This window comes from Helianthus annuus, chromosome 8 (genome assembly GCF_002127325.2).
Source record: "Helianthus annuus cultivar XRQ/B chromosome 8, HanXRQr2.0-SUNRISE, whole genome shotgun sequence".
Taxonomy (NCBI): domain Eukaryota; kingdom Viridiplantae; phylum Streptophyta; class Magnoliopsida; order Asterales; family Asteraceae; genus Helianthus; species Helianthus annuus.
In genome coordinates, this window is record NC_035440.2 from 55490559 (window position 1) to 55509889 (window position 19331).

Here is a 19331-nt window from a genome sequence, read left to right on the forward strand (position 1 = left end):
GGAGAGCCGCTTCTCTACTTTCCTCCCGGAGCCGTCGTCGACAAATTTTTCCAGCTTCGTTTTTCTCTTCTCATCATTTCAACTATGGCTATGCTCTTTAAAATAAACTATAAAATATATATATCAGATTTTTTTAAATGGTGCCCTTCAGAATCTCGGGCTCTGGCCAGTGGTCCTCCCCGCCCACCCCCAGGGCCGCCCCTGATACTCATTGTGTCCGAATTGTAATAAGTAAGAATGTTGCAATATGCGTATATTTGTGGAGTATAAAGGATCCTTGTATGCATAATGGATATTTTAAGAAAAATTGAAATAAAGCTAGGACTCTCGGTATGGGGTACCATGTGCTCAATAATAGATTCCATACCTGCATGATGGTTGTGGTGACACTACTAGGAGTCAGTGTGTCAGTTGTGTAGTGGTTATGGGATAACCAATACAATAGTCATAACCCATATTGTGTATGCACAACTATTAATGTGATTATTTTGTAAATTGTATAATGTACCTGAGCTCACCAGCATATAGCTGCAGTTAATGTGATCATTTTGTAAAGTGCCTAACGTACCTGAGCTCAACAGCATATAGCTAACGTCGTTTTGATTATACTTTTCACTGGTAATCAATGAGATAGCTATAGGAACTACTTGGTAGTTATGGAGTTTAGAAGACCATGGAGTTCTTAGCTAGTAAGAGTTTGTAAATAAATATAGGGCACAAAAAAATTTTAAAAGTTATATATATATATATAGGATTAGGTTCAAGAGTGAACACTAGTGTAGCTTGCGAACTGAGTGAACTAATCCTAGTCATACACGTGTGTAGATCAATGGACAGGATTTGTTCACTCAGTTCGCAAATACACAAGTGTTCTCTCTAGAACCCCACCCTATATATATATATATATATATATATATATATATAATTTTGGATGTTTGTATAAATAAGGGCCTGTTAAAAGACCCAAAGTTTTTTAATTAAGGACCTATTTAAAAGTTTTAAAAAATGTCCCAATTAACAAGCCCAGGTGACTAGTCTAAACAAAAATAAGGGCCTGTATACGAAGTTGAAGTTGATTAAGACATTTTTACCGAGACACATTGACAACCCTTTTTATTAGACTATATCTTCCAACTCAGTACTACTTATCCTAATGCTATAAATGCATATAAAGTATTGTTGACAATTCCGGTAACCGTGGCATCCACAGAAAGAAATTTCTCAAAGTTGAAGTTGTTGACGACCTATTTACGTTCTACAATGTCACAAGAAAGGCTAAACGGGTTGGCAACAATTTCTATCGAAAGTGAAATATTAGATACTATGGATTACAAGGAGTTGATTGAGAGCTTTGCTTCAAAAAACGCTAGAAGAACCACATTGTTCACTTAGCAAGTAGGTTCGATAATTTGATCTTTTTGCTACACTATTTTTGTTAATTTGTTTTATCTATTTCATAACAATTATCGTAGTATTATGGATTTTTAGTATTTATATATTTGATTGAATGATTGATGAGTTTATATTGTATGAAGATTTGCAAATCCTTAAAAACCACCAATTTTATCTCCAACCATACAAACATCCTTACATATCCTTACATTTTCCACATCATCACCCATTTTTTATTTAAGTTTATCTATTTTTTTAAGTTCACTTACTTAAATTATTAAAATATTTTCAAATAAATTAAATGATTAGATAACTAAGAAAAATAATTTAAGTAAAATAAAAATAAACATAAAAACATAGAAATTGCATTACCTAAAAACAAAAGTAAACTAGATTTAAAAACAAACATTTTAAAAATAAACATAAACTACTCTCGATCAATCCATGTTATACTTTGCCTTAATCCTAGCACACTCAGTGTCATGTCGGGCTTTTTGAACCGGGTCCATGTGGGCAGTCGAGATGTAAAGTATTTTTTTTTTCTCTTTAAATTCCAAGTAGTCTGTCATATGAACTCTCCATATAAAATTGAGCTGGTACATAAGCAAATAAAATAAAGTCCATATGGGACAGTTACTTACTGAATTCAATTGAAACAAAATTTGAAAATTAATTGAAAATGAATGAATTTGATTTATTGTAATGGGTTGGTTGAAAAAATAATTAATAAACATGGCTTTATTGCACAAGAACCAAAACAAACAGTGCCCTTGTAGTCGGATTTTATTTCAATTTAGGATGCACTTTAATGGGCCTGTAACTAAGGACAAAATCCACATCATCTCGGGCGCATAACTTCAGAAGCGATGAAGATAGTCTTATCTTTTTTAGCTTAATGTTCGCTAAGACCTAGAGAACAGAAACCAATCAAAAGTTATCACATTGTTGCAAGTTATCGAATATATTGTAATATACTTCTGTAAATAATGATCTGTAGATAAGCATACAAACAAAGTGGTGATATCATAAGAATAAATAATCTTGAACATCTGCTAGCTTTTGCTAATGAAATCAATTCTTCAATCAAGCTCCGCATCAATCTCAGCCATTATATCGTTATGCTCAGTCACCATTGTTCCAATTAAATAAAAATGTCTACGCTGAGGAATCTGGTCAATTTTGTATAATTCCTCCTCAGTCAACGTCCAGTCAAAGATGTCAAGGTTTTGCTTCATCCTTTCTGTGTTGAAGCTCTTTACTGCTATACTTACACCTTGCTCATACAACCACCTTAAAGAAATCTGCATGTCAATACAGTAATATAAATATAACCAGTTTGACAACATACATATAAAGTTGATGGTAGATATTAGTTAGTCAAGAGTACCTGAGCCAATGTCTTCCCTCGAGACTTGGCAATGTCTTGAAGAACATGACATTTCATGACACGATCATGTCCCAATACGTTATTGCCAGCCCCTCCTAATGGGGAGTAAGCAGTTACAAGGATGCCATTCACTTTGCAAAACTCAATGATTTTTTTCTGTTGCCAATGTGGGTTCATCTCAATCTTCAAACCAGATAAAAATGATGTTAGTTGCTACATCATTTTAAGTTATTCTACCATCATAATAGATTCTTTTCAAAATCCTTGATGCAATCAATGGGAGGTTTTTTTTTTCAGGTTTAGAACTTATCTAAGATGGCAACTTCTAGTTCTTGGAGTCGCCCATACTAAAAATACAATGCAAGTGTTTTAAGATTTTGAACCAACTATCAAGGTGCAGTAACTAATTATCACATATTACTTTATTCTAAATGTTTTCAGAACCAGACCGGACGTCGAACCGTTCTTCTTATCGGTTCAGTGGTCCAACCGGTTGGACCGGACGTAAGAACCGGAAGCTATCGTAAATATTATAAAAAATAATAGGGTTAGATCTGAAAAAATATATAAAAAACCGGCCCGACCAGCCGGATTCCCGGTCCAACCGTCGGGTCGCCGGTTCAAGGCATTTCCGGCCCGATACCATGACCCGGACCGGCTCAACTTCTAGTTCCCGGTCCGGGTCTGAAAACAGTGCTTTATTCTACCATCATAAACCCTCTTAGAGAACCCACAACGCCTACGTGAAACATGTAGTCTTTCTCTCTTTTGCCTCACCAATAACTTTTCTCTCTCCATAAAAACTACCATTTCTCTCCTATCTCCCCCTTCACATTCCTCTTTTTAGGGCTACATATTTACACACCCAAGTGTTATTCATACACCCTCGTATAGGCCTCATATAGGTCTATACGTCGCGTATAACCTTTTTCAACTTTCAAGAGAAGAGAATATCTGACTATGTCATATTTTGTCTTATATGCCTCATATAGTCCTATACGGCGCGTATAGACGAAAAAGACCATTTTATCCCTGATTTGGGGTTGTACCATGGATAAATTGGTCTTTTTTGCCTCTCATATATGCCTCGTATACGCATGTATGAGGCGTATGTATATAAAGGGAGTTTTTTTTATTTAAAACACTTTTATAAATGGTAAATTACCATTTTATCCTTAAGTTAGGCCTAGACTGGGGGTGTCTCAAGGCTAAAATGGTAATTTCCCATTTTCTTTTTTTTTTAATTTTAAACTTCAGGGCAAGACTGGGCGTCTAGGGTTGTTTAAAAGACTATTATACCTATGAGTTAGGGCTAGACCTGGGGCGTGGTCTTTTGGACCACACTAGATGCCCAGTTGCCCTGTACGTGGCATATATTGTTTTCTTTTCTCTTTTTAAGATCAACAACACTAATATTCATTATAAAAAACTCATATGATCAAGGCTGGGCTGACAGGGCAAAACTGGGCGTCTAGGGTTGTTTAAAAGATTGTTATACCCCTGAGTTAGGGCTAGACTAGGGGCATCACATGGCTAAAATGGTTTTTTGGGCCACACTAGACGCCTAGTCTAGCCTTGTATGCGGCGTATATTTATATTTTTTTTGTTTTCTCTTTTTAAGATCAATAACACTTATATTAATTATAAAAAGACTCATACTAACATCAATAACATTAATATTAATTATAAAAAAAACTCATATTAATTATAATAACACTAATATTAATTATACAAAAATCATATTAATTATAATAACACTAATATTAATTATACAAAAATCATATTAATTATAATAGGTGTAGTTTAGGTCCCGTATATGCCAATAGGCCTATACAAGACCTATAGGGGACCTATACGAGACTTATACTACACTATACGATATGATACAATACGCTACGAGACTATAGGATAAGATACAACACTCGTATAGGCCAGTAGGTGTAGTATATGTCCCATATAGGACTACAGGTGTGGTTTAGGTCATGTATAGGCCTATAGGCATATACAAGACCTATAAGGGACCTATACGAGACTTATACTATACACTATACGATACAATACTGTAAGAGACGATACAACACCCATATAGGCCTGTAGGTGTAGTATAGGTCCCGTATAGGACTACAGGTGTGGTGTGGTTTAGTTCATGTATAGGCCTATAGGCATATACAAGACCTATAGGGAACCTATACGAGACTTATACTATACACTATACGATACGATACAATACGATACTATAAGATATGATACAACACCCGTATAGCCTTATAGGTGTATTATAGGTCCCATATAGCACTATAGGTGTAGCTTAGGCCCTGTATAAGCCTATAGGCATATACAAGACCTATATGGGACCTATACGATACTTATACTATACTATATGATACGATACTACATCCATACGCCCATACGATGCCTATACGAGACTTATACTACACTATATTATACGATACAATACAATACGATACGATACAACACCCGTATAGGCCTATACGGGACCTCAACCACACAAATAATCCTACACGAGACCTATACTACACCTATAGGCGTATACGGGTGTTTTATCATATCCTATAGTATGGTATCGTATTGTAGCATATCATATTGTATCGTATAGTGTATAGTATAAGTCTCGTATAGTCCCCTATAGGTCTTGTATATGCCTGTAGGCCTATACGGGACCTAAACCATACTATAGTCCTATACAAGATCAATACTACACCTACAGGCCTATACGAGTGTTGTATCGTATGCTATAGTCTCGTATCGTATGGTAAGTGTAGTCTAAGTCTCGTATAGGTCTTGTATAGGCCTATACGGGACCTATACTACACCTACAGGCCTATACGGGTGTTGTATAGGCCTATAGTATCGTATCGTATGTATCGTATCTTATAGTATCGTATCGTATTGCATCATATTGTATCGTATAGTGTAGTATAAGTCTCGTATAGGTCTTGAATAGGCTTATATGTCTATACGGGACCTATGCTATACCTACAGGCCTATATGGGTGTTGTATCGTATCATATAGTATCGTATTGTATCGTATCGTATAATAAGTCTCGTATAAATCTTGTATAGGCCTATACGGGACATAAATCACACCTATTGGCCTATACGGGTGTTGTACCGTATCTTATAATATCGTATAATGTATAGTATAAGTCTTGTATAGGTTCCCTATAGGTCTTGTATATGCCTATAGGCCTATACGTGGCATATATGGGGCATGAGTCATATACAAGACCTATACAAGGGGTCAGATAACGCCACATATAGGCCTGTACGCGACTTATAAGAGCAGTCAAACCAGAATTGACATAAGTCAGACACTGAGTTTGATGTAACCCTATATGCCCCGTATAGGCGTATACAAGGTATATACAAGGCAAATGGTGTGCAAAGAGTCACATAGGGTGTATGAATAGTTTGAACTTTTTTTTAAAAAACTCTTCTTCAATAACTTTCTCACTCCTTCACATTTACCTCACCCCCCTCTATCATCCACCTCTCCCTTCTCTCTCCCCAAAAAAACACCAAAAACCACACCATTGTTCATGCACATATGGTTTATGGGTGATTAAATATGTATACACAAGGGTTTCTGCCGGCGGCCTCAGGCAGTGTATAACAGCCGGTGATTGATCATCGGAACCTCTTCCGGGTGATCATAACGAGATTGTTAGCACAGTTCTGTATCCTCTGGTGATTCCCTTTCTTTGCTCCCCTTTTCTTCTTCGTTTGGTCTGTTTTCTTGGGTGGCGGCGCAGGCGGTGTATAACAGCCAGTGATTGATCGTTGGTTTATCGGCCGACTGATCATAACGAGTTTGTTAGCACGATTTTGCATCTCATCGGTGTCTCTCTGGTTATCTTTTTTCTTCGTTTTTCTGTGAGGGCTGTCTATGGACTCCGGTGGGGGTTTGAACCTCACTAAATTTTTCGTCTCCAATCTCCCGGAAGGTTGTACTCCCTGGGAACTGAGGTGCTGTTTGGAAAGTTTTGGAGAGTTGTCGGGTACGTATGTGGCAAAGAAAAGGGACAAAACGGGGAGTAGGTTTGGTTTCGCCAGTTTTAAGAATGTTAAGGACAAGCTCGAGTTGGAAAAGGAGATGCGGGGTGTTAGGATGGGTGACTTCAAGTTAAAGGTTAATATAGCGAAGTTTGCTGTCGAGAACTCTGGTCAGTCCAATGTTCAAGGGGGTGATCAGCAGGTGCGTAAGCCGGTTCAGGAGGGTGGGGTTTTTAGGGAGTTCAACTTCAGAGATTCGAGGTCGTACAGTGATGTTTTGGGGGCTGGAAAGGGGGTGGGGAGTAGTAGCAGGGGCTCGGGCAATGGGCAGAAGGTGGAGAATTTTTTGGGTCTTAAATCGGTGGTGGTTTCGGTTGAGACCGCTGCGTTCCAGGAGTTGTATGGGTTAGCTGTGGTGGGGAGGACAGTGGACTTAGAAACTCTGGTGGATTTTGATCGCCTTCTCCGGTTGGCCAAGTTTAAGTTTGATAAAATTCAGTACTTGGGTGGATTAACTTTATTAGTTTCTTTTGGAGATGGAGCAGCGGCTAGGAAGTTCGTGGACTCTCGGGATATCTGGGGTCCATGGATGTCAAATGTTAGTGTATGGGAAGGTCAGTCAATGCCTATGGATCGGGTTGCATGGTTGAAAGTGTTCGGGATTCCTTTACATCTTCTTGAACCTGATGTGGTTAAGATGGTTGGAGGCCTTTTTGGGAAAGTATTGTATACTGATGCGGCTGGTGCGGGCGACAAGGTTCTTACGGTTAACAAGGTGGGAGTGCTAGTGGGAGAGGTGAAGCGGATTAGCGAAGAAGTGAAGATTTCGTGGAATAACAGGAATTACAGGGTTTGGGTCGGAGAGGAGCAGGAAGAGTGGGTTCCGGATTGTGTGAGGGTGGTGGAGGAAGATGTGGATACCCGTTCTTCGGAGATGGCGTCGTCTCCGGTGGGTCGGATGCCGGAGTCCGGGAATTTTGAAAGTGGGCAAGAGGTTAATGAAGAGACGTGCATGGGGAATGAGGGTTCGGTGGAAGTTGAAGTCTCTAATGCGGTTCCCAAGGAAGGTGGGGGTGAGTTAGGGAATGTTTTTAATTATGATGCTTTCTTGGATCTAGGGGAGGATGTCAGAAGAGGTGGGGTAAGGAATCAAGGTGTTTTTTCTTTCAAGGCTCGCAAGAAGACAAAAAGGCATAGAAAAAATTCGGGGATGGGCCATAATCTGGATATTGGTGGGAGCCCATCTTTGGTGGGTGATTCTTGTGAGCGGGCCAGGCCTTCTAAAAGAAATAGAGCCCAGTTTGGAGAGGATAGTGACCCTTTTTCACTGGATCAATTATTGGGTATTAACAAAGATAAGGAGAATAGTTGTTCTACTGGTGCAGTCTTGGGTAGGAAGTCGGTGGATATACAGGAGAGGGAGGAAGGTGGGTTTCCTATCGATCTAAATCATAGGGCGAATTCAGAGGCGTCGCCGTCTTTTTGTCCCCAAGATCCGGTTGGTTCAGTGGGTTGCGTTGGAGAGACTATGGGTGATGATGCTGTGCGGGATTCGGCGTCGGATATGGAAGCTAGGGCTACGGTTCAGGTAGCGGTCCGGGTGGGTATGGATTTGAACAATCAAGAAGATTTGGTGAAGAAGGTTATCTTGAACAAAGGTATTAATGTTGTTCGATCATGAATTTCTTATCTCTTAATGTTAGAGGGTTAGGGGGTGATGAGAAAGCGAGGTGGATTAGAGGGATTATTAGTAAATTTGGTGTTAGTTTTGTGGGTATTCAGGAGTCGAAATGTTCGTCCCTTAATGGCATGACTGTTTCGAAATTTTGGGGGAGGAAAGATGTTGGTTTTGAGTGGGTGGAGTCGTCTGGTCTTTCAGGGGGGTTAATTAGCATGTGGGATAAAAGCTTTTTCGATATGGTAGGGGTGGTGAAGGACAGGAATTTTCTTATTATTAGCGGTAAGATGAAGGGGGATGGGCAGTTGGTGAATGTAGTTAATGTATATGCTCCACAGGATACTCCAGGTAAAAGAGTTTTATGGGATAAGTTACTGGGAGAGATCAGTGGTGCTCCGGGTTTATGGATTTTACTAGGTGATTTTAATGCGGTGCGGTCTCCGGAAGAAAGGATTAACTGTCGGTTCAATCATAGTTGTGCGAGATTGTTCAATTCTTTCATTTTCAATGCCGGGTTGCTTGAGTATAATATGAAAGATAGGAAATTTACGAGATGGGCAGGCGAGGGCAGAAAATTGAGTAAAATTGATAGGATGCTTGTTTGTTCTGGGTTTTTTGAGCAGTGGCCTGGAGCGTGTCTGAGAGTCCTGCCTAAGGAGTTTCCGGATCACTGTCCTCTTGTGCTTATCACTAAAGATTCCAACTTCGGCCCAAAGCCTTTTAGGGTGTTCGATTCGTGGTTGGCCGCCCTGGTTTTGAGGAGACGGTTAGATCGGCTGCTAGTTCTTTTGAGTGGGTTGGGCCAGCGGATTTGCGGTAGTTAAAAAAGTTCGAATTTATTCGGAACCGGGTTAAAGGGTGGAGGGATGAGATGTTGAAGCAGGAAGGAGAGGTGGAAGCTAAGGCTAGATCGGAATTAGAGGAGTTGGAGGTTTTCATGGAGGATAGAGAGTTGGGGGAGGAGGAGGAGTGGATTTTGGCTGAAAATAAACGACTACTCTATGAATTAGAGGTGAATAAAACTAAAGACCTGAAACAGAGGTCTCGGGTTAAGTGGGCTAAAGCGGGGGATGAGAACTCCAAATTTTTTCATTCTATGATTAATTGCAGGAAAGCTAGCAATTGGATCCCTGGGTTACGTATCAATGGGTCGTGGTGTTCTAAGCCTTCGTTGGTAAAAAAGAACGTATTTCAGTTTTTTCGGGATAAGTTTAAGGAGGAGATGGAAATTAGGCCGTCAGTCGTGTGCGACAATATCAAGAAACTCAGTCCGGAGGAGGCAGACTCGCTGGTCGGTCGTTTCTCGGTGGAGGAGATCAGGGCCGCTGTGTCAGATTGTGGAGGGGACCGGGCTCCGGGTCCGGATGGGCTGAATTTTAAGTTTATTAAGTTTTTTTGGGAGATTTTCGAGTCTGATTTTGTGGAGGTTTTGAATGACTTTTATTCTTCGGGAGCGGTGAGTAGAGGCTGTGCTTCGGCTTTCATTTCGCTTATTCCGAAAGTTAAGGATCCGACAAGTCTGAGTGACTATCGGCCAATAAGTCTGGTTGGGGCGATTAACAAAGTCATCTCTAAGGTTCTAGCCAATCGTCTTAAGAAGGTCCTTCCCTCGGTCATTTCGGTACATCAGTCTGCCTTTTTAAAGGGGAAATTTATTCAGGATGGCCCTCTCATTATTAATGAAGTTATTAATTGGTTGAAAAAGAGTAAGAAGCAAGCGTGTCTGTTAAAACTGGACTTTGAGAAGGCGTATGATAGTGTCAATTGGAGGTTCGTTTCCTTGGCGATGTCTCAGATGGGTTTTCCTCCGCTATGGTGTCGGTGGGTTCAGGGGATTCTTGAGTCGGCTAGGGCAGCGGTTTTGGTGAATGGTTCTCCCACCTTTGATTTCCAGTGCTTTAAAGGGATGAGGCAAGGGGATCCCTTGTCTCCGTTTCGTTTTCTTATTGTTATGGAGGTTTTATCGTGCTGCCTTGAGAAGGCTGTGGCGATTGGGGCTATTTCCGGGGTTAAGCTCCCTAAGAACAGTCCAATTCTGTCTCACCTGCTCTATGCGGACGATGCTTTGGTTATTGGGGATTGGTCGGATAGTAGTATTATGAATGTGGTTAGAATTTTGAGAGGTTTTCATATATGTTCGGGGCTTAGAATTAACCTTGCTAAGTCGAACATCTATGGAATAGGGGTTAGTGCTGCTGAGGTGGACTCGATGGCGGCTTTGGTTGGTTGTAAGTCGGATCAGTTACCCTTTAAGTATTTGGGTTTGACAGTGGGAGCCAACATGAATCGGATCAACAATTGGAAGCCCGTTGTGGATATCTTTGAGTCTAGGCTTTCGCTTTGGAAGGCTTCGGTCCTTTCGTGGGGAGGAAGGATTACTCTTATTAAGGCGGTTCTCGAGTGTCTTCCTAATTATTTTTTCTCTTTATATAAAGCTCCAGTGGGGGTGGTAAAACAGTTAGAAACGATTATCAGAAGATTCTTGTGGAGTGGGTCGAGGGAGAAAAAAATGAGTTGGGTTTCTTGGGATCGGGTGGCGTGCCCGGTAGATAAAGGTGGTTTAGGGTTGCGGAAGTTGGGCTCTATTAATAAGTCGTTGGTTTTAAAGTGGGTTTGGAGGTTCAAAGCTGAAAAGAATAACTTGTGGGTGAGAGTTGTGTCTGCGATCCACGAGAACAATAGGAGCTAGGAATTTATTCCCTTCAAGCCTTCGCTGGGGGGTGTTTGGGCGAATATTGCTAAGTTGGCGGTTAGGCCGGTTAGACAGGAGGTTTTCTTTTGGCGGTTTATGAAAGGGGTTGTTGGAGACGGTAAGGATTTGCGTTTTTGGTTGGATCCTTGGCTGGTGGAGGATCCACTCAGGATTCGTTTTCCGAATCTGTTTGCTTTAGAGTTAGATAAGAGGTGTGTCATCCGGAGTCGGATTGTCTTGCCTATCTCCAATCCAGGGGCGGCGTGGCAATGGAAGAGAACGCCGTCTAGTTCCGTTGAGCTAGCGGAATGGTTGTCCTTATGTTCGCTCCTTCGTGATGTTGTGCTTTCTGAAGGGTGTGATAAGTGGAGTTGGGTGGATGGCGAAGCGGGGGAGTTTAGCGTCAGCTCTCTTAAACGGCTTTTGGATCCTGTTTTTCCCGTGGGAGATAGGTTTGTTTGGGTGTGGTGCAAGTGGATTCCCCTTAAATGTAATGTGTTCGCTTGGAGGGCTGAGATGGAAAGGCTGCCTACTAGGGTGGAGCTGTCTAAAAGAAATATTCAGATTCCCGAGGTGTGCTGTCCGTTATGTGAAGCGGGTGATGAGACGGCGGTTCATTTGTTCACGGCGTGTGGTTTCTCTACGGCGGTTTGGATGAAGGTTTGCAACTGGTGTAAGGTTCCTTTTCTTATGGCGTTTTCCTTTAAAGATATCCTTCAAGCTCACCTTCACAGTGGATTAAAAGGGAAGTATCAGCTGGCTTTTCAAGGTATCGTCATTATCACTTGTTGGCTGATTTGGAGGGCTAGGAATGAGGCTGTTTTTTGCGGAGGTATTCCAAAGGTCGAGGAGATTTTTAGCTCGATTAAGTCGCTTGGGTTTTTGTGGTTTAAAAATAGATCAAAGTATATAGATGTTTCTTGGGATAGTTGGTATAAATTTGTATAGGTGATGTTTTAGTCGGTTTTTTGTTGGGGTTGGCCGCCCGTTGTTTTTTGTTTCGGGCTGGTCGTTTTTTCGTTTGAATGAAGTTTTCCTTTCAAAAAAAAAAAAATATGTATACACAAGTGGGGCATTTCCTTGTTTACAATTTTAGCCGCTATCTAAGGTAGCAAATTCTTTATCTTTGACTTATCAATACCTAAAATATCATACCAAACTTGCTAATTTTGAACCAACTATCAAGGGTGAAATCAATCACTATCTCATATAGAAACTAACCAACTATCAAGGTGAAATCAATCACTATCTCATATAGAAACTATAACTGCTACAGGACAAAACACCCCATCCAAGTTAGTTTTTTAAAACCAAAGACAGAAGATATCACCTAACCAATAATAAAAAAAATACCCCATTTGTCATAATCAAGAAATAACCGATGTTTGAAGAAAATTTATGGCTTAAAGATCTTATTTCAATACACATGAGGGAAGATCACCTGGTTGACAGCCGGAGGGATCTTGGCAAATGAAAGAATTTGTTCGATCCTTTTAGAAGAGAAATTGCTGACACCAATGGATTTGGTGAGTCCAAGAGTTTGACACTCCTCCATTCCTTCCCATACTGCTTTCATATCGATCGCGGCTATGCCCTCGCTCGGAACGTTGCCTTTAAAATCATCTTGGATATTAAGTTTGAGTGGCCAATGTATAAGATACAGATCGACATACTCTAGTCCCAGATTCCTTCATTAGTTGACAAACTGTTAATGCCTAGTTATTTGTTTTTTAACGGTATAAAATATATAGAAACCGGGCCAGGAAGTAACTGGAACCCATTTGTATTTATAAACCAAAAACCGGGATTTTAAAACATTGTATAATGTTAGAAATTAATAAGTTCTTACTTAAGACTTTGCTTGATGGCAGGTACAACAAGATGGCGGTCACACGAGTTACACCACAACTTGGTGGTAATAAATAACCCCAATCGGGACTTTATGAGTCCCGACTGGAGAGCTTCTGCAATGGCTTCCCCTACGGATTTCTCGGTTTGGTATACGGCTGCTGTGTCAAAGTGACGATAGCCGACCTTAATGGCTTCAATCAGAGTTGATGGTGTCACCACTTCAATGCCTGTGATGACTGATTCCACTGCAGTACCCATTGCAATCACGGGAACGGGACGGGGACCTTCGGAAGAGGTTATCATCATCTCCGGAATAGTAATCACCATCGTTATTGGTGTTTCTTCTAAGAGGTTTGATACTGATTTTTGAGAGGAAGTGATCTTGTGCGATTTGTAGGATCAGACTTGTAATTGTTAATGCATATGAGACAAAAACATTTAGTCTATAAAATTTTAGCCTTAACCAAACTCGGACCAAACATAGGTTAACTTAACCAAACATATTTTTAAATTTTTTATTAGTAATTATTATATCTGCCCAATATTCTAAAAGAGTTAATTAATATATAAACCCAAATGGGATCAAAGTGGGCTAAAGTGTATTATGACTGAAATAATAAAGTATTAATTGGTGACGTTTGACAGACCAACTGTTTATGGAAAATCAAATAATTTTAGATAAGGTTAATTAACATATAAACCCCAATGGGATCAAAGTGGGCTAAAGTGAATTATGACTGAAATAATAAAATTTTTTTTGAAAGGTGTGAATTATTCGTGAGTGTTGGGAGGTTTATCATACGTTGTCTTAACCGGGTTCACGCTAGAGAGTCTCCTCGCACAATAGATCCCCGATTTAAACCCCTCAATGACAAACCCCTATCACCCATATTCGAACTTGAGACTTGGAGAGAAAAACTCACCCGCCCCCAAAATGGAACTTAAATACATGTGACCACCACTAGAGCACAAGTGATGGTTAATAAAGTATTAATTGGTGATGTTTGACAGACCAATTGTTTACGGTAAATCAAATAATTTTGGATAAAAATTTTGTTTAGGATCAATCCAATCTAGCCCGTTTCACACTCTACCAAAAATACTCATCATGTCCCGATGCCAAACGCACCTAACCCACCCATCTAACTAGGGGTGGAGTTAGAGCGTTAGTTGGGGTAGTACGGGAAAATTACCTTTTAACTCCATTTCCGTAGTGTAAAAATACTCCTCAACTTCGTCTCCGTTATATAAAGTATGCCCCTGATCCTAAAAAAATTAGAATACCCCTAAATTTTTAGGATAGTTCCGCCACTGCATGTAACAGCTCTAAAAACCGGTTGATGTTTATATGGGTCCGCAAGATTATTTTGGCAATTTTGGATGGACGGAAGTGAATTCCTGGGGGTAGAAATTGGGGACAAGAGGTGCGGGTCAACCTAAAGGGCAAAGAACCACACCTTTTAGCTATTGCATATTGCATCTCTTGCTCCCTTCTATACTAGTGTATTTTAGTCTCTCTAATCATCCAATTTATTTTCTAAGAAACTTATGAATATAAACTTCAAAATTGCGCATTCTCAGCTTACAAACTACAAGCGACTTTGACCCGTGTAAATTATATGCCCGTCTATATTCTGGTTATAACTTATCTCCGAGGGTCAAATATGTAAACAATTTTAAAATTTAGTTGTGGAAATCTGCTCACATTGTTGCAATGTGGACAAGCAATTTGTAGACAAGGATAAAGCCAAACTGATGGTATCTTAAGAAAGTAGGCATTATTGCATAATCTTTAACAACTACTTTCTAATCAGATTATTTTTCAATCAAGCTCTGCATCAATCTCATCCATTATATCATTATGCTCAAGCGCCATTGTTCCAATTAGATAAACATGCCTTCGCTGAGGAATTTGGTCGATTTTCTTCAATTCCTCCTGAGTCAACGACCAATCAAAGATGTCAAGGTTCTGCTTCATCCTTTCTACGTTGAAGCTCTTAACTGCTATACTTACACCTTGCTCATATAACCATCTTAAAGAAATCTGCATTTCAGTACCATAGTATTAAACATTTGATATAAACCTATTAGTATGTTATCATTTTGATCTAATACTTGCATTTTGTTTCTTAAAACATAAGTACATAACTATAAATATCAAGAGTACCTGAGCCACTGTCTTCCCTTTAGACTTGGCAATATTTTGAAGAATATCACATTCCATGACACGGTTATGTCCCCATGATCTATTGCCAAATGCACCTAGCGGGGAGTAAGCAGTTACAAGGATGCCGTTCGCTTTGCAAAACTCTGTTATTTTTTTCTGTTGCCAATTTGGGTTCATCTCAATCTCCAAACCAAAAACAGTTGATGTTAGTTACACCATTTTAACTTTGGCATTGACTTTGACTTTGTTCTACAATCATAATTCTTATCATGGTTATATTTTCAAAATCATTGATGACAAAGGGACCCTTTTTTTGTTTTCGGTTTTAACCTTATTTAAGATGTTATGTGTCTTGAAGTTGCCAATACTATATATAAAATACAAGTGTTAATATTTGGAACCAAGCATCAAGATGAAATCACTATCTCTATTTCTCCTACATAACGATTTAACTGCGACAAATAAAACACCTTTTATTTTGTTCTATGAATTATTTTCAAAATCTTTGATGACAAATGGTCCCTTTTTGTTTTCAGTTTCCAGTGTTTTCAAACCCGGACACATAAGATATCGACTGACCCAAAAATAAAAAAAAAAATGACAAAAACGTCTCATCCTTGTCGGTTTTTTTTTTTAACTCCAAGACACTTAAGATATCGACTAACCCAAAAATGAAAAAAAAAAATGACCCCGTGTGTCATCAACAAATAACTCATTTTGAAGAAAAAACATGACTTAAAGATCTTATTTCATTACACATGAAAAATCACCTGGTTGACAGCCGGAGGGATTTTGGCAAACGAAAGAATTTGTTGGATCTTTTTAGAAGAGAAATTGCTGACACCAATAGATTTGGTGAGTCCAAGAGTTTGACACTCCTCCATTCCTTCCCATACTGCTTTCAAATCCATCGTGGCTATGCACTCGATTGGGACCGGTCCTCTAAATTCATCCTGGATCAGCTTGAGTGGCCAATGTATAAGATACAGATCTACATACTCAAGTCCCAGGTTCCTTCATTGGTTTATAAACTGTCAATGTCTAGTTATATGTTTTTGTATAAATTTAGGATTCCATGATCAACCCAATTATAGTGGCAACACTGAAAACCTCGTATAATGGAATTAACATTGAAATGATCGTATCATGTTTGGTAAAGATTTTTTTTTTTTTTTTTTGAACGGCCAACAAAACTCTTTATTAATTAGCAAGTCGCTACACCAACAAAACTCTTTATTAATTAGCTGGTCCACTAAAATATATATGAATAGAAAGTTAGAGAGAGGTCAATAAGTAAATAATGATATGTCATTAGCCCATTAATCAATTAATCATTTAACTCAATACCCGATATCCGTTTGGCCTATTAAAATTTTAAACACTTAAAATAAATTACATTAACCGAAAAATAATAACCCAAATAACCTTATAATCACAGATTCGGCAATCAAGTTGTGGTAATCGAGAATCGGCAATTGAACTATGTGATAAAATGTCACGCATAAGCCAGGGTTTTACCACAATCTTAGGCCTTCAAGCGGTAGGTTTCCTTTAAAATTATTGACAGGTTGGGTTACTAGTGCTAGTCTGGGATCACAAGCGTTGGTGGCCTTTTGCCTATAGGAGTACGTGGGTGTCCGAACTTTGTTGGACGTTCAAAACAATTAGATGTTCTAGAGAGGCCTAATAAATAAATAATCATATGTCATTTGCTCATTAATCAACTTATCATTTAACTCGAATACCAGTATCCAATATCCGTTTAGCCCATTTAAAGTTTTAAATACTTGAAATAAATTATAATAACCCCTAAATACCCTTAAATCGGCGATTCAGTAATTAAAATGTGGTAATCGAGAATCAGTAATCAAACTACTGTAATCGAGTGTTGCAATTGCTAAGAGGCCATTTTTACTTGTTCCACATGGCCTCTAAGACTAAAGGGTGTTGGCAACGTCCAGCCCCGTCGAGGGTTGTCCACACTAGGGATGAGCATGGTACCCGTTCTGTACCGAACCAGTAACGAAAGCATCAATATCAAAAAATGGGGAAAAGTGGTACCAGTACCGAATATACCGGTTCGGTACCAGTATTTACCGATGTTTTACCCATAAATATCGATACCGAAAAATGAGGAAAATGGGAAATGGTACTGAATATACCCGGCATGGATAGATGCCATTACGGTATCCCTAGTCCACATCGACCTCCTCTGGTCCGTCCCCGTCCCCATCATCCCTCCATTGCCGCTCGCGATGGGCCATTGCTTTCTTATCCAACACACACATACATACATACAAAGAACTACCCTCCTCCACACCCACCAGCCTAACCTTATCCACATCGACCTCCTCTGGTCCATCCCCGTCCTCATCGTACCAGTATGCAGGCCCATCTCTTGGGGCTCATCCCTACGTGGTGGATTATCCCCAAAGAACTACCCTCCTCCACACCCACCAGCCTAACCTTGGCTGTTGACCCGCAGCGGTTTTTGTGCGGCGGTTAGCGGTCGTTGAGCCAAGGCTACATAGTTTGTTTTAAGTTAAAAACTAATAACAATAATAATAAAACTTAAGAAGGTCTTACTTGAGACTCTGCTTGATGGCAGGTACAACAAGATGGCGATCACACGAGTTACACCACAGCTTGGTGGTGACAAATATCTCCGATCGGGAGTTTATGTGGCCCGACCGGAGAGCTTCTGCAACAGCTTCCCCGACCGATTTCTCGGTTTTGTACACCGCTGCTGTGTCAAAGTGACGGTAGCCCGCCTTAATGGCTTCAATCAGAGTTGATGGTGTCACAGCTTCAATGCCTGCGATGACTGATTCCGTTGCTGTACCCATTGCGATCACGGGAACCGGCCGGGGACCTTCAGCAGAGCTTATCATCTTTTCCGGCATACTTGACATTTGTTCTGGTGTTTCTTTCAACAACTTTGATACTGGTTATTTTCGAGAGAATGTGATCTGATGGGATTTGTAGGAATAACTTTTTTTTTTGTTTCTTTATACATAGTGGATCATAGAAAATAACGACACAAACATTTCAGTGTTTAAACGTTTGTAAAATCAATGAAAATTGACATACATTTTTCTTATGTTTACAGTCTCTCATCAATTAAATAAATAGAGAGGAGACAACCTTATGGTCACATCATGTCTATAGGAGACAAGTTATTTTAATTGTTTAACCTTAACCGAAGTTGAACATGAAAACAAACAACGGGCATATATTATTATTATTATTCGTATTTGTTTATTAAGAAAATGTACTTGGTTGTTGGTGTTTGTTTACTTCTATTCATTTGTCGATATGCTAAACAAAATTAATATATAGACCCGATTGTTAATTGTTAATTGTTAATATGAAGACACAAGAATGATATGCAAAGGTTTCTAATTTCTAAACCTTCTTGTAGCTTCCATGGCCGATGGCTCTCAAAAAGACGTACGCACCCTCTGAGTAGGGGTGTTCAAAATTATCTTTATCCGAAATATCAGATATACGAATCCGAAATATCAAAAAATTTGGATATCCGAAATTTGGGATATCCGAATTTTCGGATTCGGATAGTAATTTTAAAATTTTTCGGATATTTCGGATATCCGAAAATTTCATTTTTTTTCGGATATCTGAAAGTATCCGAAGTATCCGAAAAATATCCGAAAATATCCGAAAACTTATATTCGGATATCCGAAACTATCCGAAATATCCGGTTCCGAATATCAAAATATAATAATAAAAATTAAAATTAAATAAAAAATTGGATATTCGGATATCCGATTCATTATCCGATCGGATATCCGAATTTCGGATATCCAAATTTCGGATACAGATATGAATAGTGAAATCTGGTATCCGAAAATTTCGGATATCCGAATTTTTGGATATCCGGTTTTGAATACCCCTATATGAGGGTGACCCTCAAACAAACGTAGACACACATTGTTACTATGTGAAACTGTCTAATACGTTGTAATGAATATGTAAACGAAGACATACGTAAACGGAACATAATTAATCATAAGCATGCATTTATGAATATAAATGAACAAACCAGATATGTCCTCATTTTTGTTTGTTTAATGAAGGGGTATGGTCCAAGATCTTGCGTTTTTCATGCGCGACCACGAGTAAGCAGCGCGT

The 19331-nt window shown here is 39.3% G+C and overlaps 2 protein-coding genes across 3 annotated transcripts; both read right to left on the reverse strand.

Moving 5' to 3' along the window:
* Positions 1 to 2313: 2313 nt before the first annotated feature.
* LOC110872872 (D-galacturonate reductase-like) lies at positions 2314 to 13402 on the reverse strand. Its single transcript, XM_022121767.2, has 4 exons — positions 13013 to 13402; positions 12605 to 12851; positions 2780 to 2962; positions 2314 to 2693 (listed from the first exon to the last, which is right to left on the reverse strand). Exons 1-4 carry the CDS (start codon positions 13339 to 13341, stop codon positions 2472 to 2474), a joined length of 981 nt encoding a protein of 326 aa, XP_021977459.1. The 5' UTR covers positions 13342 to 13402; the 3' UTR covers positions 2314 to 2471.
* Positions 13403 to 14677: 1275 nt separating this feature from the next.
* On the reverse strand, positions 14678 to 18284 carry LOC110872873 (D-galacturonate reductase-like). Of its 2 annotated transcripts, XM_035976280.1 has the most exons (5): positions 17768 to 18284; positions 17344 to 17704; positions 15952 to 16195; positions 15182 to 15364; positions 14678 to 15058 (listed from the first exon to the last, which is right to left on the reverse strand). In XM_035976280.1, the coding sequence occupies exons 2-5, from the start codon at positions 17574 to 17576 to the stop codon at positions 14837 to 14839; spliced, it is 882 nt and encodes a 293-aa protein (XP_035832173.1). In that variant the 5' UTR covers positions 17577 to 17704; positions 17768 to 18284; the 3' UTR covers positions 14678 to 14836. The 2 variants fall into 2 exon arrangements, with proteins under 2 accessions (XP_035832173.1, XP_021977460.1); XM_022121768.2 differs by lacking the exon at positions 17344 to 17704 and having other exon boundaries at positions 17768 to 18281.
* Between the last annotated feature and the right edge of the window lie 1047 nt (positions 18285 to 19331).